Source organism: Cervus canadensis, chromosome 18, assembly GCF_019320065.1.
Source record: "Cervus canadensis isolate Bull #8, Minnesota chromosome 18, ASM1932006v1, whole genome shotgun sequence".
NCBI lineage: Eukaryota > Metazoa > Chordata > Mammalia > Artiodactyla > Cervidae > Cervus > Cervus canadensis.
In genome coordinates, this window is record NC_057403.1 from 24045977 (window position 1) to 24068470 (window position 22494).

Below are 22494 nucleotides of genomic sequence, written 5' to 3' on the forward strand. Positions count from 1 at the left end.
GGCATACCCCAACCTCAGGCACTGGCTGCTCACTCTGCCGGAAACATCCTCACCTCTGCCTGCTCGGGGCTCCCCTCCCCAGTGCACGGCCCCCTTCAGATCTCTGCTGCAGACCCCCCTTGATTTTCTGTGGTCTAAAGTGCCAGCCTCGAACCCTCCCTATTCCGCTCTCTTGCTTTCCTCTTCTCTAGAGCACTTAGAACCAGCGGACGTGATGCCTGTGTACGGCTGTCCGTGGCCTGCAGCCCCTGCTCCCTGCCTCTCCTGGACCCTGGCTGCTAGTAGGGCAGCCTGGTCTTGCCCCAGGCGCCCAGTGAAACAAGGGAGACAGACACCTGCTCAGGCTTTGGTGCTGGAGTAAGAGGTCAGGAATCCCTGGGGGTTTGGGGAGGATTTTTACGAAGTGCCTGAATGAGGGCATAACCAGCAGGCATGCAGACACAGGGCCTGGCAGCGGGTGGGACCGAGGTGGGCCGGGTGGGGCCAGCGGGCCCAGAAGAGCCGGCACTCTGCCTGTGCAGGCGGCTGCCCCTCCAGTGGCCCTGGCAGATTTACCAGAAGGCAGAAACAGAGACTTGGATGTAAAGTCTTGCTTTTCTAGGCAGCGGCAAAGAATTCAAAGGATCCCAAGCCCCCTGACTGGGGCGCACAAACACCTCAGTGGGAGACCCTGGAGGAAAGCGTTGGCCTGGGGCTCCTCCCGCCAGGCTGGGCAGGGCAGGGCTGGGCTGGGCAGGGCAGCCAGGGCACCAGCGACCATGAGTCAGCCCCGGGCCTGCTGACCAGCCCACCCACCCCCACCCCTTGGAACAACCCAGGCTGCCCTTCCTGGTTCCCACTGCCCTTCGGGTAAAGTCTGTGCTCCGAGGCCGGCTTCGCAGGCTGCGGGGGCCACACCCCTGCCCCCAGACCAGCCTCACCACAGGCCACGCCCGGGGGCCAAGACTATGGAGGCAGGAATGGGGTTAAGGGCATGGGCCTTAGAAATGGACCTCGATTCAAATCCCAGCTCGGCACTGTTTGCTTAAGATGTCAGGGAAAAAACAAACCGCCCCCTCTCTCCGCCCCCGATGCTTCACGCGGGCTGCTTCCTCCACCACGAGCCCTGGCCCTCCACCATCTGCCTGAATGACTCCTCCTTGGCCTCCGCCCTCAGGGCTCAGCTCAGGTGACCCTGACTCCAGGAAGCTGGCCTGGACCCTGGGGCTGGGTCAGACGGCCCCTCCGGCCTTTCCTGGCCCAGCCCTGACCACTGGGGCGGTCACCACGTGGGAACTGGTCTGCCCCTCTGCCTGCGATGGGAGGCCTGTCAAGACCCAGGACGAGTCTGTGGTCCTGGGGACAGAAGCACAGGGCTCAGGACAGATGAACGACTTGGGGCTGGCGTGGGGGACCGTCAGAGGGTCAAGGTCGGCGGGGGCTTCTCAGGAAGGGAAGGTGGGTTGGTGCTGGTGCCAGGTGAGGGATCAGTGGTGGATGGGTGAGGTGAGGATGGGGGGTGTGGTTGGGGTGTGTCTGTTTGGTGGTCAGCAAGGGAGGGTCAAGTGTGGGGCTGAGGGCTGGGGTCACCCCATGGGGGTCGGCGCAGGTCAGGAGAGGCAGTGGCGGGTGCCGGCATACCTTGGGGGCCCCAGGCTGGATGGAGGTGATGCAGGCAGGGTCGATGAGGGGCTTGGGCCGGCGAGCCGACTCCTCGATCAGGCTCTGCCACTGGCGGGGCAGCCCTGTGAACTTCTGCTCATGCTGGTCGAAGCCCGTGTGCACGCGGTGCTCGAAGTTAGACGGCGCCGAGATCTCGACCCGCTTCTTCTTCTTCCCGAACATGGCGCCAGGCTCTCCGCGTGGAGAGGGTGTAGGCTGGGGCTCCGGCCGGCAGGCCTGCGGAAGGGGGCGGCTCGCCAGAACCTGCTGCTTCTCCTCCATCCTCCATCCTCCTTCCTCCCCACTCCCCCACCCTTTCCACAGCCTGTACCCCACCTGCTGCCGACGGACCCTGTGAACACTCGAGTCAGGCCCCTGGCTCGGAGCCCGCTGGCGGCCCCACCCCACTCAGGTAGAAAGGCGAGCACTCCCTGTGAAGGACTTCTCTGCCCTCAGCTCTTCTGGCTCACACTGGCTTCCGAACCTCAGGGCCTCTGCCATGGCGGTTCCCTCTGTGGGGCCTGACACCTGACTCCCTCCCGCTTCAGGAGCCAGTCACTGGTGACTCCTCTCCTGAATGTTTGCCCCAGGACCCTCATCCTTCCATCCCAGCTCACAGCATGTTTAACTTCTGGAAACTGCTGCTCAGTTTTATGTTTGGGCCCCCCTGGTGGCTCAGATGGTAAAGAATCTACCCGTAATGCGGGGCACCTGGGTTCGATCCCTGGGTCAGGCAGATGCCCTGCAGAAGGGAACGGCTACCTGCCCCAGTGTACCTGCCTGGAGAATTCCACGGACAGAGGAGCTTGGTGGGCTACAGTCCATGGGGTCACAAAGAATTGAACTCGACTGGGTGACTAACACACACAGTCTTGTGCTTATAGTTCAGTGTTTACAACGCCCATCACGACTCTCAGTGATATGGGCCCGGTCTCATCTGCCCAGTTTCCTGGTGTCTCAGCCCCACGCCCAACACACAGTATGTGCTCTGTGACTGGTGCCTAAGGCCTGCCACTTCTGTGCCTGCTTTCTCAGCCTGGACTGTGGGCTAGAAACAGCACACACCTCTGGTTACTGGTTCAACACATGGTTACCAAGTCCCTGTCCGATACGTGGCTCCTAGGCAGCCTCACTAATACACTCCCACTTTACAGATGAGGAGACTGAGGCTTGGAGGAGGCAAGTTCCTCACAGAGTGGGGCAAGACCCACTTACTGAAGGATCCTAATAGATTAAACTGCCCCCGTCTTTAGGGCCTGTGGCCTCCAGGCCGGTACTCACAACAGTACCAGCACAGCAGCAGTAAACGCTCAATGAAAGTGAAAGTCGCTCAGTCCAACCCTTTGTGACCCCGTGGACTGCAGCCCGCCAGGCTCCTCTGTCCATGGAATTCTCCAGGCAAGAATACTGGAGTGGGTACCCATGCCCTTCTCCAGGGGGTCTTCCTGAACCTATGAAAGCTGAATTTAAAAACCAAAGGGGCTGAAGGGGACACGCGGAATGGTGGAGTCCCACGGCGGGGGCCAGAGACATGAAGGGCAGGGAACCCAGATGGCCAGAGTACAAATCTCTCTCTGCCACCTACTGTGTGACCCTGGGCAAGTGACTTAGCCTGTCTGTGCCTCGGCTTGACCCCTGTGGGGCTGCCGGGAGGATTAATGAGTTAATTACTGAGTAGGGCTCGGTGCAGAGCATGGAGGGAGGACCCAGTCGGCGTCTGCTCTTCTGACGATGAGGATGACTCCCGGCCGTGTCAGGGCCCAGGTGCTGTGCCCCCAGCCCTGGTCCCACACACGCGCCCCGGGAGCCCCACAGACCTGCTTCGTTGCTGGCTGTGCTAGAAGCGCCCTTGGGCGGGTGATGTCTCCTCTTGGGGCTTCGGGTCACTCATCTGTAAAGTGGGAAGAAAACATCCTTTGCTTACTCATCCACCCATCCATCAGCAACTTACTTCTTTGTGCCCAGCCTTGTGCTGGTCGGTGTGAGGGACAGAGTGGTGACCCAGACAGCCTCTGATGGCCCAGAATGGTCGGGGCTGGGGTCACAGAGGGCCAGACCCAGCCTGGAGGGATGGCGGGGTGGGGATACGGGAGGCTTCCCAGCAACGGGCTCGTGTGAACTAAGACCCGAAGGACAAGGGGAAGTGTGCTGGGTGGGGATTTCTGTCTGGCTCAGGGCTGGCTCCTTAGCACCTGGCACGGTGCCCGGGCGGGGCTGGCCCCAGTGCGGTCAGTCTCGTGACCCAGTGAGGACGCTCGTGAGCGGATCCGCGATGCGGCCCCGGCGGCCCCTGGTCGTCCTTCCGGCTTCTTTCCCGCGGGAGCAGGGCGTGAGGGCGGAGAGGCCGCCATCCCCAGCCCAGAGGTGGGACTGTCGGTGGGCAGCCGTCCAGGAGAACCGGTTTGGCGGCGGGAGCCCAGTGGTAGGCGGGTGGGGACCCAAGCAGCCAACCTGTCTCAACTGGCCTGGGCCTCCTGGCCAGCAGGGGGCTCCGCCAGGGAAACAGACCTGGCCAGGGTGGGGGCGCCCTCTGCCCCAGCCCCTCCTCTACCCCCACCAAGCTGGGAGCCCCTTCAATGCAGCTCCCCCATTCCAGCCCCCAGAACACTGTCCATTCCACCCTCCCAGGCCTCGGGGACCCTGATCGACCCCGTTCTCCCTCCAGGCTTCTCTGCCCTCACCTCTCTTGCAGCTCCAGCTCCTCTCCTGGCCCCTACACCCCGACTCTCCCCCATCTGCCCAGACGTGCGCCCCCCTCACCTGCCCGCCTTGGTCCCACTGCCTCCTCATTGTCTGCCCAGATTTGCCCCCGCCTGGCTTCAGGCCCAGCCTCACTCCTCACCTCAGCCTCTCCCACTCTGCCTGCCCATCCCTGCCCCCCAGCCCGCAGCCTGCGGGCCCCAAGTCAGCTCCGAGCCCTCTGCAGGACAGGATTAGCCGCATGACCCCTCACTAAATCCGGGAGAGGGAGGAGCTTAGCATCCAGATGGGGTGGGCAGGAGGCAGCCTGTTAGAGGGGGCAGCCAAACCAGAATGCTCACCCGTGAGCCCCCAGGCCCCCCAGCCCCCGCCCCCCGCGGCGGGTGACTGCAGAGGATGGGGAGAGAGGGGCACACCTCCGGATATTTGCCTGGGGCCACCCCTTCCCTCTGGGCGCTGCACAGAGGGCAGGACAAACAGAGGAACTGGCCGTGTTTATAGTGGCCAGGCGGGAGCCCCACCCCAGGGCAGCTCTCACCGCTGGCTCCCTGACCCCTCCATCAGTCCCCAAGCTCCTGACTTTACAGGGGCCACAGAGGGGAAAGAGAGGAACTGCTACATGTGAAGGGAGGGGCCTGGCCAGGAGCAGCGGGGTGTCAAGGAGTGGGCGCTGGGTTCCCAGGCAAGCCCAGAACTCAGGAGTCAGACGGCCCAGAGCCCGGAGGCAGGCTCTGCTGGGAGGCTGAGCCAACCCACGGTGGAAGCACGCCGCGTGGCCCTGGGCCAGCAGCTCTGTGCCTCAGTTTCCTCTTCTATTAAAAGAGGACCGAGACAGTACCTGCTTCCAGGTACTGCAAGCAGTCACAGAGAACCCAGCACGATGGCCTGGCCCCAGGGCTGGCGCGCACAACAAGAGAGCGGATGGTAGACATCAGTCACCGTGACAGCAGCACCGGTCCTGCCGGCCCCTCTGCTAAGCACTTGACCCGGAATCTGCAGGCCTGACCCCGGAGGAAGGGGCCAACTTGGGCCTTGTGTCACAGACAAGGAAGATAAGGCACAGAGCGGGCACCCGCTGGCCCAGGTCACACACAGCTTGGGACGCAGAGTGGACTCAAGACACCAGGCTGGTCTAACCTGAGTCCGGGCCCTGCCAGTTCTCGGAATGACAGCAGCCGCATCCCTGGAGACACATGTGTGCCCGGGGCCTGCTCTGTATCTAATCGCATTCCACCCTCGCCCCTAACCTGGGAGACAGGCATGCCCATCACCCCCAATTCACAGGTAGGAAGACTGAGGCCCAGCGAGGGGAACCCTAGGATTTGAACCCAGGCAGTTGGAGACTCGCCTGTGCTGTGGGTGTGCTTCTGTGTCATTATCGTCATCAGCTCCAAGACTGTCCCTGGTCTCTGTCCCTTCCTCCCTCCTTCCCCTTCCTCTGTCCACATTGCTTTTTCTCTCCTGCCCTGCCCTGTCCTGGCGGAGAGGGTCCCTCCTCCTCCTACCTGCCCAGGCCCCCAGCGGTAGGTGGGAGGCAGCATAAACAGGACCCACCACCGCCACTCTCCACCCCCGGGGCTCCTCCCCTGCCTATTCCACAGGCCTTCGGCACGTCCGTCTGCAGCGAGAAAAGCAGTCCAGGAGCCAGTGCCGGCCACCAAACGTGGTTTACTGCGGCTCAGCCCCATGACTCACACCACCACCTCCACCACCGTGGGGGACCCTGAGCCTGCAGAGACGCCGATGCTGAGCTCACTGCCTCCCCAGGACTTCTGTGGAGTGGCTGACCTCACTTCCATTGCGCAGATGTGGAAACTGAGGCTCACAAAGGTGAAACCTCTTGCTACGGTCACCAAGCAGAGGTGGGCATGGAAGACAGTTGCTCCACCACAGAGTCAACATCCTTAAACTCTGGCCCGTGGCCCAGGAGGTCTTGCATGATCGGCCAGTCAGCTCTCCTCCCACAGGCCCCCTCGCCCCCTCTGCCCCAGCCACCTCGGCCTCTTCACTGTTCTTCACACCCTGGACATGCCCCGCTTCAGGGCCTTTGTTCTGGCAGCTGGCCCCCACCAACTCTCTTCTCACTGATCTCCACATAGCTCCCTCCCTCCCTCTCTGTCTCCACCCAAGTCTACGCATGAATGTCCCTGCTCCTGTCCTCACGCCTTCAGTGCCCTCCCGGCTTTATTCTTCCCCACTGCACTCACCACGTAACTCTGTGTGTGTGGGTGATTCTTTGGTGTCTGCTCCTACGAGAATGTCAGCTCCTCCAGGGGAGCAGGGCCTGACCTCTGTCGAGCTCCCCACTGTACCCCAATGCCTACAGCGCGGCGTGGCAGGCAGTTGAGGAACATCTGGTGAATGAACACATTCACCTGAACACGCTACAGGGCACCCCTGCTCAGACACCTCAGGCTCTGCCCAGGGTCTCTCTCTGGCGGAGAAAGGCCTGGAACCCAGAGGCGGAGGGTGAAGATGTGGAACACGGGAGGATGGGGCGCAGCCTGCAGCCACCGGCCCGGGCAGAGACGCCCAAAGCTCAGTTTGCTCCCCCAATGCAGACACACGTTTATCCTACTCTAAAATGTTCAATTAAAAAAAAAAAAAAAAAAAACTTGTGAGTGATTTCACATGTGGGATGGGCAGTTTCCAACCTGTCCGAGCAAAACCTTCCCATTTTCCAGTCACCCCCTGCGCTCCCAGGCTCTGCCCGCTGACCTTCCATGAGAAAAAATGGCACCACGCTGCAGCTCCCCACACCAAGGAAACGAGTGCCCGGGGAGAAGCCAGGTCCGCGAGTGTGACCGCGCTCAGGAGTGCGTGTGTACACGTGTGCGTGTGTGCGCAGGCTTCCTTTCCTCTTGCCCTGCCTGCAGCCCTGAATAAAACTGCCCCCACCCCACCGGGCAATGGGGGGTGCTGACTCGGCCAGGGCCCTGGGGCCCGAGCAGAGGACGCGGCAGGGGCCACGGCCACCCTTTCCTAGTCACTCGAGCAGGAAGCGGGCGATGGAGAGGCGCTCACCGGCCCCCTCACCCTCCTGCCATCATCTGCACCCCCTGGCTCCAGAAGCCCCTTGGCTGCCTGCCTCCCTGCGCTGTGCTCTGACGCTGGAGGGGGGTCTGGCTCACCTTGGCAGCCCCCGCAGGCTCTCACGGCCCCCTGAGGCCCCACACCATTCCCCCTCACACCTCTGCTCAGCCCTTGCTGCCCATCCACGTGCCCGGCCCCCCATTCTCCTCCTGCCTAGTCCTTGCAGGGAATCCTCAGGTACCCTGTCCCCAGACCCTGCCTCAAGCTTTGGGACGGACATGTGCCCAAGCCCTCTCCTTGGCAGACACCTGCTCTCCCCACAAAGGGCCCATCACACCCACCCGCCATCATCCTTGTCGGGTGAGAGCTGAGCTCTGCCAGGCCCGGGGCAGGGCCCTCAGCAGAGGCCAGGGGAGCCGGGGATGTCCCTGCCCTTGCCAAGCTCACATTTGAGGGGAAAGGAGATGGCTCACGGCAAGATACACCAGAAAGCCAGCTAGTGAGTCAGATGGTGAGTGCTGAGGAGAGAAAGAGCAGGGGTCAGCTGGGTGTGGAGGGTGAGGGGACGTGGGGACCTTCAGTGCAGCGGTCAGGGAGGGCCTCGCAGAGGAGGTGATGTTAGAGCAGGGACCTGGGTGGGGAGAGGAGCGGGGCCCCGGGGGAGGAGGACCCCGGCTGCGAGAACAGCCAGCGCGAAGGTCTGGAGGCCAGAGAGCAGAGTGGAGACCGAGTGGCCGGGGCGGGCGGGGCGGGGGGCGCGGGGTGAGGGAGGAGGGCCACGGGGAGGACTCAGCTCTTACCTGAGAGCCGCAGGAGGGCTGTGAGCAGGGCAGGAGCGGGGAGGCCCGGAGGAGGAGGACGCGTGAGGCCAGCAGGAGAAGAGGGTGGGCGGGACACGTGGGGCCTGTGGAGGCGGGAGGAGTGGGCAGCTTCTGTAGCAGCTGGAGCGTGAGCTTTTCGGGGTTGGGGGCCTGGTCTGGTCTTGCCCATCGCCGCATCCCCCAGAGCCTGGCACCCAGTCCGTTCTCTCCCGCCCCTTAGCATCACCTAACGTGTCACATGCTCACAGGCGTGTCAGTTGTCTCCCCACTAAGTTGGTGGCTCGGAGTGGGCAGGAAACGTGTTCCAGCTGTTACCGCTGGATCCCAGCAACAGGGTTCTGCCCTGTGTGGTTACTGGGTGGGTGGAAGGGACACACGTGTTTCAGCGCTGACTCTGACCATGCTAAACCCTCCAGGCGGTTCCTGGGTGGGCGGGTGGAGAGACCTCTCCTCTCCTGTTTCCCAAACTAGAAAACTGAAGCCCAGAGATGGGAAGTCCCTGACAGGGCTGCCCAGCGCTGGGGCACCAAAGTGTCCACTCTGCCCGCCCTGGAGAAGACCTGTCGCTGCCCCCTTAGCCTCCTGCCTCCCAGCAACCCCGGCTCCTGCCTAAACTTCTGCTCCAGATGCAGGACCCAGAGGTTTACGGGACGAGAACACTTACAAGAGACAATTCGGCCTCGGATGACCAGAACCAAGATCAGGAAAGCCATGTGGTTAGGAGGGAATCTGAAGAAAGGTTAAACAAAACCCTCCACCGGGGGGTAAGACTCCCCACTAGGACGGAGCAGGGTCCCGCCCACCCTGGGGCCTCACCTCCTCCCCACACGAGCCCCTTCCCAGTCCAGGACACACAGAGCTTGCTCCAGCCTCAGGGCCTTGGTACCCACTGCTCCCTCGGCCCACAGCCGCACGGCTCACCTTTCCTCAACCATCAGGTCAGTGCAAGCACATTCCCTGACCCCCTGACAAAATCTGCACCCCAGCTTTATACTTCTTCGTGGCATTTATTACCATCCGGCATTTTATACACCGGCTGACCACAGGTCCTGCCTCCGGCCCCTGCCCCCCAGCAGAGGAGCGGTGGCTCCCCAAGAACAGGGGCCTCTGTCTTGTTCTCGCTGAACCCCTGGCAGCCAGGGGGCCTGGCACACAGCAGGCATCGCTAACAGCTGTGCTGTGACTCAGTGATGCCACTGCCGCGGTGATGAGGCTGGACCCCAGGAGGAGCAGGGCAGAGGGTGAGACAGGAGTCCCCCAGCCCTGTCCACACCGCCTGGGAGTCTGACCTTGACGCCTGCAAAGGAACTGTGCCTCTTTAGAGTCTGAGTCTGGCTATTTAGCAAATAACCTGGCGTTTGTTCCAAACACAAGAGGTGCCCGGCTGTGAGCCCACTCTCCCAGGCCCTCCCACCACGCAGCCTAGGCGGGGAATTTGAGCAAGTGGCAGTAAATCTCGGCCAGAGGCACATCACACAGGGGGTATGCTGCCAGAGACTCGTGAGTTCCCATGAGGGGTGAAATCCCACAAAAAGACACAGATCCAGGGCCACCCTGGCCTGGGGGAGCAGGGCCTGGAGTCGGCTGTGCGGGGAGCGAGGGGCAGCCTGCTCTGTGTTCCGGCCACACCGAAGGCCTCTGCTGACAAGGACTTCAAGGGTAGCTGGTGAGGAAGAGCAGACACCCAGGCTTGTGGCCGCTCCACCACCGTCAGGCTGTGGGCCGAGAGCTCGTGACTCTGGGCCCCGGTGTCCTTGTCTGCAAACTGAGGGTCATGATGGTCCCTCTATCCCCAGAGGGTGTTTGAATGATCGAAAGAGATGATCTGGCAAAGCGTTCAGAACAGTGCCTGGCGCCAAGTGGGTCCTTACTACTACAGGCTGGCTGCGGTTATCAGCGCTGCTGTTGTTTCCGAGCCAATAAAGGAAGAGATGAAGGAAAGAGGATCCCCAGAGCAGGTGTGCCAGTGCTACTGTCTCTGTTAAGACTTTCCTTCTCCAGGGCTGGGACGGGGGAGCGTAACGGGCCCTCATTATGTTCTGAGGGCAGGTCTGCCTCTCCCGCTAGACTGTGTCCCCCCGGAGGACAGGCCCTGGGGCCATCTCGGCCACCCTGCCCAGCACAGGTAGGGGCACAGCTCAGAGAATGTGGCTGAATGACCAGACGGTGCTTCCCTTACCCTGTGGTGCTCCGAGCCCCCCGGGGGGCCAGGCAGCTCCTGTGGCAGCCCCAGGGGTGGCCCCCCGTCCCCCGGTCAGGCTCCACGGGGCACAGACACCAAGGGCGTGTTGGAGCCCCTCAGCCCCGGGGAGGGGAATGGATGCCGTAACAAACCTGAGTGTGTGCAAGCCCCCAAGACTGGAGAAACCAGATCAAGACTTCATTCATTCCTCCCCCAAGGGGGGGCAGGAAGGAGGGAGGGGGCGGGAGGCAGAAAAGGGGCTCCAGAGGCCTCCCCGGCCCCCCTAACCTCAGTCCTTCCCCCTCCCACACAGACACCCCAGCCCGCAAGATACAGAGCACATGAGGTCGCTCCCCAGCGCACATAAGCTGACACAGACGCCAGGAAGGGCATCCAGCCACACAACCCCACACCACAGGACACACACTCTGGTCACACGGCAAAGCCCCGAGACGGGACAGCGGGAGCCTGGGCGCAGGAAGGGCCAGCCCGCCCTGAGCCTCAGCTCCGGCCTCGGAACGCGGGCCCAGCAGGTGGCCGGAGCCAACTGTGCGGCCGTCAGAGTGGGAGAAGGTGGGGACAGTCTTAAGAGGGCCCTGGCTCAGAGGAAGCCCTGAGAACAGAGGGTCGCAACACTGGGGACCCACGGTCGAGACCCCAAGAAGTTAAGGACCCAGAAGTCCCTTCACAAACAGTGTAAAGAGCCATACATTCCAAAGATACAAGGGCTCCGGAGAGACCCAGAGACGCATACAAGGATCCTGGGGGAAGCTGTCACCTACAAACACACTCACACACATGCACACACACAATCCCAGACACTGCGTGATGGCTGGACTCACCTAGGAAGGCAGACCCCAAGACCCCACCCACCTAGGAGCCCTCCTGATACAGAGGGAGACCACGGGATCCACACACAGTGGGTAACAAGACCTACCACAGACCCAGGCATACACACCACCAAGTCCGTGGTCACCCAGTGACCCCTCGGAACCACCTCCACGCAAACCAGACCCCAAGAACACGCTCCCAGAGACGCTCCGGGGGTGTGTGTGTGGAGGGGGAACCTGTGCTGAGACCTACGCTAAGTCCCAGCAGACAGACACCTGCCATCTCCGAGGCAGAAACACACACGGCGACCCCGCCCCCGGCCCCGAGAAAGGTGTGGCCCCTCGCCAGCATGTGCTCAGGTGACTGCCCTCCCCCTCCTCCCCGAGGCCGGGGCCAGCTCACCTCCACCATCCTTGGCCCTCCCTCGGGCCTGGGCTGCCTGCAGTGGGGCAGGCCAGCAGACAGGGGGCTCCCAGCTGAAACCGAGCCGGGAGCCGGGATCAAGGGGTTCCCCTGGCCCACCAAGGAGAGCCGGCTGGGCTCTGCGCCCCAGCCGCCCTGGCAGCGGCTGGCAACTCGGCCCTGCCCTGGCAGGAGTTGAGCTTGGCTGTGGCTCTAACCCCGGGGACGGGTAGGGCGGAGGGCGGGGCGGCGGGAGGCAGGGCTGAGCCTGGAAAGCCTGGGCCACGTGGCCCACAACTGTCCCCGTGGAGGGAGGGGACCCAACCACTGCCCTTGCTCCGGCAGGGGCAAGATCGGTCTCCCACCACACAGGCACGCCCCCGTCTCACGTCCTGGCCAGGCGAGGTGCCAGGGGAGCAGGGGCTACACAGCCCAGGGCTGCACGTCTGAGAGGGGCTGCCAGGCCAGTTAGGTGTGAAACACCGGCCAGGGCTGTGGGGCGGGACAGGGTGATGGGGCATGAGCGGCCTCTCTGATGAGAAGGGTGGCGGGAGATCTGGGGCTTGCTGTGTCCCCTGACACCCAGGCTGCGATTCCAGCAAGAGCTCCAGAGGGCACAGTGCCCAGGGCGCTCCTGCTCCGCCCCCCTTGCCCATCAGGAGGAACTTGACTTGCAGGCTCCCCAGGGGAGATCACGGTGAAACCCCTGCCGCCACTGCCATGTCTAGGTGTGAGGGGGGCTGGAAGACGGGGACCATGGCAATGGGGAGAGAGAAAGTGGAGAGGGCCGGGACTTCTGTGTGCCATGCTGGCTGGCTGGCCGGGATGTAATTAACCCTTCTGAAAATAAGTAGCCTGACTTTCTGGAGAACTTCCTCTGGGCCGGGGCGTGCTCCTAGCACGCATGAAGTCCTTTTAGGTAACCACTGCCCTAAGTGGGCGGGTACTTTATCAGGCCATCTTGTCACGTGGACCAGGAGGCCTGACTGGCCTGGAAACCCCATCTACCCCTTCTGTTCACCACCTGCTCACTAAGCCAGGGGCTTCCAGCTGAGCCTGGGGCCACCGCAGGGCAGGTCTCGGGGCCCCCTCCCCAGGTCCCAGGCTACCCCCTCCCCCGGCACAGTGGAGCACCTGTCAGGCAGCCACCCAGACAGGAGCCAAATGGGGCGGGTCCCCAAACCGGACCGGCTGGTTTGGGCTCTGGTGAGGGAGGCGGTCAGGACTGGGTAGGTCTGACCAGCCAGGGAAACTAGGTCCCACGGGAAGGGACAGGGGAGGGGGGGGAAGGAGGGGAGCACCCCTCCTCCAAAAGGAAGTCTCACTGGAGACAAGGGGTCCTCCTGGGGACAGGCCTCAGGGGCAAGGAGAGGTCCGTTCAAGAACCTCTCACAGGGACTTCCCTGGTGGTCCAGTGGTTAAGACTCCATCCTCCCAATGCAGGGGGGCACTGGTTCGATTCCTGGTTAGGGAACTAGAGACTGCGTATCGAAACTAAAAGCCTGCATGCTACAGCTAAATACCCGGCACAGCCAAAGGGAGAAAAAAGAAAAAGAATCTCTCATACCAGAACAGATCTTCAAAATAAAAGCTTTAAAACATACTCCAAAAGATAGACTAAACTAACAAACCCGCATAAGATCCATCACTCAGATTCTCAACCGTCAAGTTCTGCCATATTTAGGCTTCATCTCTCCCCTCCCCTTCTCTCCCTTCTCTCTGTCTCAGTCTCTGTCTCTTTATAATATGGAACATAGTTCAAAAGTCAGTAGCACCGAAGGGTAAACATTGACGGGTTGGCGCTCTCCTGCTTTGCCCCAGCTCAGCCGTGGAGTCACCTCTACTAGAGATTCTGTTGTTTTCTGAGAGCCTATGCATACCTGTGTGTGTGTGTATGTGCACACATGCACATGCACACACAGGTGCTTTTGAACTTAAAAAAAAAAAAATCATAAACAGCAGCACACCACACACACAACTGCACTGTGCTTTTCTCAAGACCGTTCCTTGGCTCCTCTGCACCACGGGCACCAGGAGGCATTTGGCAGTGTCCAGTGGAGGTGAAGACATGCTGGGGACCTGGCAAGTGCTCTCCCGGATCCGCCCCTAGGGACACACATGGGGAGGCGCACACGGCCGTCTGAATCGGCGAGAGACTGGAAACAACACGAATGCTCGCCCACAGCAGGCGGATAATGAACCGTGTGATCCACTTGCCCCACACAAGAGCACCCGACGGTGAGAACGAGTGAACCACAGCCATGTGTGGACAGGTATCAAAAATGACATTAAGCAGAAGCAGCAAAACAAAACCCAACACATGCTAGTTCAAAACCAGGTAAAATGAAATATGCTCCTTAGGGATGCACACAGAGGGAGCAAAACCAAAGAGAAAAGGGAGGGAGCGACTGCCTCAAAAGTCAGGGAAGAGGCTGCCTCCAGGGACCGGGGCGGGGTGTGGGGGGAGCGGCGGCTGGCACCATCTGTTACTTCAACTGGAGGAAGGGGTCTTCCCCTTAAAGTAATTGGTCATACTGTACATTTCAACTTTATGCGCTTTCCACATGTAGGCTAACTGTGATTTTAAATGAAAAAAAAAAATAGCTATGTCTAATGATCTTTGCAGGCTTCCCTCTCTGCAAAGCACAGTCCTGCTGCTTCAGCAGCTGCGTGGAAGGGCCACAATGCCTCGAGCCAGTCCCCACGGGGCCAGGTCAGTGGCTTCCAGTCATTTGCTCTTACACATGGTGCAGCGGTGAAAACCACGGGCGGGAGTCACTTCACAGGAGTGCCAGCATGTCTCTGGGCCAAGGGCCTACCAGAAGGACTGCTGGGCAAAGCGCAGCACCGCCAAGCTGCTGCACTCAGCCCTTCCCTTGGCCTCATGCCCAGGGAGCTGTCACACCCTGCCATCTTCCCCACTCAGACAGGTGAAGTCTGGCCCCTCTTGGCCTTGTTTACATTCGCCTCTTGGTACTTAGTAATTGCCGGCTTCCCAGATGGCTCAGCACCTGGGAAGAATCTGCCTGCCAACGTGAGAGACTAGGGTTCGATCCCTGAGTCGGGAAGAACCCCTGGAGAAGGAAACGGCAACCTACTCCAATATTCTTGCCTGGGATATCCCATGGACAGAAGAGTCTGGTAGACTACAGTTCATGGGTCACAAAGAGTCAGACAGAATTTAGTGACTGACACGCATGCACTTAGTAATTGCGCATCCTTTTAAATCTGTAAAAGCTACCAGAACTCCTTTTCTGCTAACAGTCTCTTCAAAGCCTTTGCCTCCTACATGCCGCATGACGTAGACAAAAATGAAAAAAAGAAAAAAGAAAAAAAGGTTGATTTTGGGACTTCCCTGGTAGTCCAGTGGTTAAGACTCCGCACTTCCACTACAGGGGGTTCAATCCCTGGTTGGGGAACTAAATTTCCACATGCCACACAGCGTGGCCAAAAAAAAAAAAAAAAAAAAAGCCTTTGCCTATTTTTCTGTTTTTCTGTCAAGACCTTGTGTAAACCTACACCAGCTCTTCCCACCTCTCCAGCCTCATCTCTCCACCACCATCCCCAATCATGGGTTCCATCTCGCATTCCTTCCTGTATTTTGTCAACAGGAACAGAACACGTGTCCACCATGTGCCGTCGAGGCTGGGGCAGGGGTGCAGCATGATCCCTGCCCCCTGGGGCTCACAGTCCTGGACCGCCCAGTGAAACGTGAAATTCCAGCTGAGCAGGGGCTGGAGGGATGGGAGCACAGTGGGGCAGGGCAGGAGCCAGGCCACCAGGGGAGCCAAGGCAAGCGCTGAGGATGGCCCGCATCTGGAAGACATAACTCTGGCTGCTGTGTTTGAGGACGGGAGGAAGGGGGCCCGAGTGGATGTGGGGACAGGTGACGAGACCGAAGCACTGCTCCGGGCAACTGGTGAAGGCGGCCACGGCCTGGAATGGAGGGAGGGCTCCAGACCAGAGGAGTGTCTGCCCACAACATGCAACTCCTGTCGATGAGTCAGATGTGGGGGCCGAGGGCAAGGCAGGCGCCAAGGGTGACTCTGAAAGTTGGTAGGTCACACTGCCGTCTTTCACACAAGGGTGCATCAGAGCGGCTCCAAAAATGCCAGGCCTCAGAACTACTCATTTGTGAAAGAGATGAATAAAGCCCGAAGACTCACTTCCACAGATTGTAAGGCCTGGGGTACAACCACAGTAATCAACACAGTGGGGAAAAAACACAGAGGTCAGTGAATGGAACAGAGAATCCAAAGACCCAAACAAATACACTCAACTGGTTTTTAAAACACTGATTTTTTTTTTTCATTGTGGTAAAATACACCTTGTCTGTTCTTCAGTTGCTAAGTTGTGTCCAACTTTTTGTGACCCCATGGACTGCAGCACGCCAGGCCTTCCTGTCCTTCACTATTCCCCAGAGTTTGCTCAAACTCATGTGCGTTGAGTGGTGATGCTATCCAACCAGTTCATCCTCTGTCACTCCCCTCTCCTCCTGCCTTCAATCTTTCTCAGTATTAGCATCTTTTCTGATGAGTTGGCTCTTTGAATCAGGTGGCCAAAGTAGTGGAACTTCAACTTCACAACAGTCCTTCTAATGAATATTCAGGACTGACTTCCTTTAGGATTCAGTGGTTTGATCTCCCTGCAGTCCAAGGGACTCTCAAGAATCTTCTCCAGCACCACAATTTGAAAGCATCAATTCTTCGATGGTCCAAATCTCACATCTATCCATGACTACTGGATAAACCATAGCTTTGACTATATGGACCTTTGTCAGCAAAGTGATGTCTCTGCTTTTTAATACACTGTCTAGGTTTATCATAGCTTTCTTTCCAAGGAGCAAGCGTCTTCTAATTTCATGGCTGCAGTCATTATCCGCAGTGATTTTGGAGCCCAAGAAAATAAAATCTATCACTGTTTCCACTTTTCCCCATCTATTTGCCATGAAGTGATGGACCAGATACCATGATTTCAATTTTTTGAATGCTGAGTTTTAAGCCAGCTTTTTCACTCTCCTCTTTCACCCTTATCAAGAGGCTCTTATGTTCCTCTTCGCTTTCTGCCATTAGAGTGGTATCATCTGCATATCTGAGGCTGTTGATATTTCTCCCAGCAATCTTGATTCCAGCTTGTGATTCATCCAGCCTGGCATTTCGCATGATGTTATACATAAGTTAAATAAGCAGGGTAACAACATACAGCCGTGTCGTACTCCTTTTTCAATTTTGAACCACTCCATTGTTCCATGTCCAGCTTTAACTTTGGCTTCTTGACCCGCATACAGGTTTCTCAGGAGACAAGTAAGGTGGTCTGGTATTTCCATCTCTTTAAGAATTTTCCAGTTTGTTGTGATCCACACAGTCAAAGGCTTTAGCGTAGTCAATGAGGCAGAAGTAGATGTTTTTCTGCATTTCCCTTGCTTTCTCTATGACCCAAGGGCTTCCCTGGTGGCTTAGACAGTGAAGAAGCCACCCACAATGTGGGAGACCTGGGTTCAATCCCTGGGTTGGGAAGATCCCATGGAGGAGGGCATGGCAACCCACTCAAGTATTCTTGCCTGAAGAATTCCCATGGACAGAGGAGCCTGGCGGGCTCCAGTCCGCGGGGTCGCAAAGAGTCAGACACGACTGAGTGACTGAGCACATACATACTCTATGATCCAATGGGTGTCGGCAATCTGATCTCTGGTTCCTCTGCCTTTTCTAAACCCAGCTCGTACATCTGGAATTTCTCGGTTCACACACTGCTAAAGCCTAACTTGAAGGATTTTGAACATTACCTTGCTAGCATGTGAAATGAGCACAATTGTATGGTAGTTGAAACATTCTTTGGCATTGCCCCTCTTTGGGATTGGACTGAAAACTGACCTTTTCCAATCCTGTGGCCACTGCTGAGTTTTCCAAATTTGCTGACATATTGAGCTCAGCACTTTAACAGCATCATCTTTGAGGACTTGAAATAGCTCAGCTGGAATTCCATAACCTCCACTAGCTTTGTTTGTAGTAGTACTTACTATAAGGTCCACCTGACTTCACACTCTAGGATGTCTGGCTCTAGGTAAGTGACTATCATGGTTATCCAGGTCATTAAGATCTTTTTTGTATAGTTCTGTGTATTCTTGCCACCTCTTCTTAATACCTTCTGCTTCTGTTAGGTCCATACTGTTTCTATCCTTTATTGTGCCCATCTTTGCAAGAAATGCTCCCTTGGTATCTCTAATTTTTTTGAAGAGATCTCTAGTTTTTCCCATTGTATTGTTTTGCAAAATTTTTTTGCACTAATCACTAAGAAGGCTTTCTTATCTCTCCTTGCGAGTCTCTGGAATTCTGCATTCAGTTTGGTGTATCTTTCCCTTTCTCCTTTGGTTTTAGCTTCTCTTCTTTTTTTCAGCTATTTGTAAGGCCTCCCCAGACAACCACTTTGCCTTCTTGCATTTCTTTTCCTTGGGGATGGTTTTGGTCACTGCCGCCTATACAGTATACATAATGACTTCCCTGGTGGCTCAGACGGTAAAGAATCTGCCTGCAATGCAGGAGACCCAGGTTTGATCCCTGGATCAGGAAGATCCCTGGAGAAGAAAATGGCTACCCACTCCACTATTCTTGCCCAGAGAATACCATGGACAGAGGAGCCTGGCTGGCTACAGTCCTTAGGGTAGCAAAGAGTCAGACATGACAGAGTTACTATTACATATCTATCTATGACTTTAACCAACCTTAATCCTAAAGTATAAACTACAGTGGCATTGAATACATTCACAATGTCGTATAACCACCACCATGACTCATGCTCCAAACCTTTTCATCATCCCCAGCAAAGACTCTGTACCCATGAATGCTAGCTCATCACTCCCACCTTCCCCCCAGCCCCTGGTAACCCCTATTCTACTTTCTTTCTCTGTGAATCTGCCTGTTCTATGTGGAATATATAGGTGGACTCACAATATCTTTCCTATGTGTGGCTTATTTCACTAAGCATAATGTTTCAAGGTCCATTCATTTCGTAGGAGTTAACATACATTTGGAATGTAAACCCCATGTAAAAATGCATGTAAATCCCATTCCTTTTTATGGCTGAATAATATTCCACTGGATGCATACACCAAATTTTGTTTATCCATTCATCTGCTGGACACCTGGGTTGTTTCCACTTTTAAGCTATTGTGAATAAAGCAACTATGAACATTAAAGTATACAAATATCTGTTCAAGTCTCTGCTTTCAATTCTTTGGATATGTATCTAGGAGTCGAATTGCTGGGTCATATGGTAGCTCTATATTTAACCTTTTGAGAAACGACCAAACTGTTTCCCACAGCAGCTGCACCATTTTGCATCTCCAATAGCAATCCATGAGGGCTCCAATTTCTCTATCTCCTCACCAACATGTTAGTTTTCTTTCTTTTTTTTTTTTTAGATAATAGCCATCCTGGTAGGTGTGAAGCTGTATTTCATTGTTGTAACTTATTTTTGACAAAGAACTATAAGCAATTCAATGGAGGAAAAACAGCATTTTCAACAAACAGTACTGGAACAATGGGACATCCATATGCTAAAAAAATGAACCTCCATCTGAACTTTGCATTTACACAAACCTTAACAAAGCTTTTAGAAAACAAACCAACACATCTTCAAGATCTAGGGCTAAGCACAGACTTCTTAGACTGGATACCAAAAGCATGACCCATAAAAGGAAAAATTAATAAAGTAGAACTCATCAAAATTAAAAACTTCTGGTGGATTTCCCCGGTGGTCCAGTGGTTAAGAATCCGCCTTCCAGTGAAGGGAACATGGGTTCGATCCCTGGTTGGGGAACTAAGATCCTATACACTGTGGGGCAACTAAGCCCAACCACCACAACTAGAGGCCACACGTCACAACTACTGAGCGTTGCGCTCTAGAGCCTATGTTTTACAAAGAGAAGCCTACAAGTAGAGAAGCCCCTAGTCTAAGGCCATACCACCCTGCATGCACCCGATCTCATCTGTTCTCGGAAGCTAAGCAGGGTCGGGCCTGGTTAGTACTTGGATGGGAGAAACCCCTGTGTCCCATACTAGAGAAAAGCCTGTGTGCTTCAACGAAGACCCAGAGCAGCCAAAATTTAAAAAATAATAACAAAATTTTTTTTTTTTAATTAAGAACTTCTGGTCTGCAAAAGTCCATGTAAAGAATATAAAAAGTAACAGACTGGGGGAAAATATTTGCAAACCACACACCTCACAAAGGACTAATATTTCAAAGACATAAAGGATTCTCAATGCTCAACAGTAAAAAAACCCAAACAATGAAATTAGCAAATGGGCAGAAGACATGAGGATGATTCACCAGTGAGGATACACAGATGGCAGATAGGCTCATGAAAGGATGTCTGACAGCATTAGCCATTAGAGAAATGCAAATTAAAGCCACAGAGAATTATCATTACATGCTCATTAGAATAGCTAAAATAAAAAATAGCGATAACACCAAATGCTGGCAAGGATGCAGAGAAATCGATCGCCCATTCACTGCTGGTGGGGATGTCAAGTTGTACAACCATGTTTGGCAGTTTCTTTAAACTCGCATCCACCTACACACCAGCAGCTGCACTTCTGGGTCTCTGTCCCAGAAAAAATGAAAATTTACATTCACACAAAAACCTGTATGAGATTGTTAACAGCAGCTTCATTTCTAACAGCCAAAAACTGGAAACACCCCAGATGTCCCTCAGTGGGTGAATGGTTCAATAAACTATGGCACATCCACTACTTAGCAAGAAAAAGGAACAAACTATTGACACAGGCAACAACCTGGATGAATCTCCAGAGAACTACGCTGAGTGAAAAAAATGCTAACCCCCAAAGGTTATGTACAGTACGATCTTATTTACATAATACTGTTGAAATGACAGAATTATAAAAATGGGGAACAAATAGATGAGTGGCTGCCTTGGGTGAGGGACAGAGCAGGGGTGGGATATGGCTATAAAAAGTGCATGGGGGATCCTTGTGATGGAGTGTTCTCCATCCTGACTGTATCTATGACAACATCCTGGTTGTGATCTTGTACTGATTCTAATTTTGCAAAATGTTACTATTGGAGGGAGCTGGCTAAAGGGTACAGGGGCTCTCCCTGTGTTATTTCTCACACCTCCAGATTAAAGCACAATGATCTCAAAATGAAAAGCTTCATGAAAAATACTAATATTGTCGTTCAGTCTCTAAATCATGTCTGACTCTTTGTGACACCATGGACTGCAGCATGCCAGGCTTTCCTGTCCTTCATCATTTCCTGGAGTTTGCTCAAACTCATGTCCATTGAGTCAGTGATGCCATCCAACCATCTTATCCTCTGTCACCCCCTTCTCTTGCCCTCAGTCTTTCCCAGCATTAGGGTCTTTTCCAATGAGCTGGCTCTTCACATCAGCTGGCCAAAGTATTGGAGCTTCAGCTTCAGCATTCAATCCTTCCAATGAATATTCAGGGTTGATTTCCTTTAGGACTGACTGATTTGATATCCTTGCTGTCCAAGGGACTCTCAAGAAGTCTTCTTTGCAACACAGTTCGAAAGCATCAATTTTTCCGCGCTCAGCCTTCTTTATGGTCCGACTCTCACATCCATACATGACTACTAATAATTTATTAAAAATGCCAGGCCCTTTCCCACCTTAGAACATGCTATTCATTTCCCTTTGAACACACAGGCTTCCAAACACGGACTCCTCTTACAGCCCTCAGCTCCGACGTCTCCTCCTCCAGGAAGCCTTCCCTGGTTTCCCAGGCTGGAGCCAGGGCTTGTCTCAGTCCTCGGGGCTTCCCCCACCCAAGCCATGACACTGGGGCCTGTGCTTTCCTCAAGGTCACTCTGGGGCTGTCACTGCCTGGTGCTGTGTCTGTTTCCATCACTAGACGTGAGGGCAGGGTCTTGGCGGGGACACAGGTCAGAGGAGCAGCGCACTGACTTTCTACGAAGAGCAAGAGTGAGACGCACTGACAATCACACTGACAGCTAACACTTGTTAAGAGATCTCTATGTGCTAGGTCTGTTTTGAGAGCTTTACACGGATAAAATAACCTTCATAACAACCCCATATTACAAATGGGGAAACTGAGGCCGCCGGAGGTGGTGGTGGAGGAGGGATGAGGGAGGAGCTACGAGCCCACGGTCACCCAGCTAGCAGGCCGCAGAGCTGGGACGCAAACCCACGCCTCCAGATCAGAGCTTTTGATACGATCACTATGCACAAGGTTTCTCCAGGAAAGGCTGGATGAGACCAGCTGAAGGGGGAAGCCAAGGGGCGGGGGCGGGGGGGGGGGGCAGGGGAAGAGACTCTGCTTCCTCCTCCCTAGTCCCCAGTCCATTCCCACGTCGGGGGGGGGCCTCACCCTGCTCCACGGAAGGCCCCTTCTGTGAAACTGACACACCCAGAATGGTACCAGAACCCCCTTCCCACCTAACAGGCATCCGGGAAGGCCTCTTCCATGTCAAGGGCCCGTAACTGAATCCCATTTATCAGCCTGGGAAGCCGGCAGTGCCCTCCATGGAGAGGAGTGCCCACCTTCACTGGACGCGTGCCTGTGTGTGCCAAGTCTCTGTGACCCCATGAACTGCAGCCCGCCAGGCTTCTCTGCCCATGGGAGTCTCCAGGCAGGAACACTGGAGTGGGTCGCCATGCCCTCCTCCAGGGGATCTTCCCAGCCCAGGGATCAAACCTGAGTCTCTTATGTCTCCTGCAGTGGTGTCAAACTCAGGAGTGGGGCGGGGGAGGGGGGAGGGTGGGGAGCCAAGAGGAGCCCCCAAGCGCCCTCCTGCGGCTCCCCCAGGGCAGGGCTGCTTTCATCTGGCTGTGGGGAGGGGCTTCCCTCTGACATGTGCTTCGGAGCATTCCTACTGGCAGGCGACTTC

At 56.2% G+C, this 22494-nt stretch overlaps 1 protein-coding gene across 8 annotated transcripts in view; it reads right to left on the bottom strand.

Annotated features, from left to right (window-relative positions):
* Positions 1 to 22494, bottom strand: part of PAK4 (p21 (RAC1) activated kinase 4) — a 47720-nt gene that overhangs the window by 7486 nt on the left and 17740 nt on the right. For 5 of the 8 annotated variants that reach the window (XM_043435673.1, XM_043435666.1, XM_043435672.1 and 2 more), the window contains exons 2-3: positions 3459 to 3532; positions 1621 to 1878 (exon numbers count right to left, since the gene is read on the bottom strand). In XM_043435673.1, the coding sequence (XP_043291608.1) occupies positions 1621 to 1824 (204 nt within the window). In that variant the 5' untranslated portion in view covers positions 1825 to 1878; positions 3459 to 3532. Of the gene's footprint in view, positions 1 to 1620; positions 1879 to 3458; positions 3533 to 8174; positions 8279 to 11610; positions 11826 to 22494 lie in introns of those variants that run through there. The other 3 variants (XM_043435668.1, XM_043435669.1, XM_043435667.1) reach the window with 3 other exon arrangements.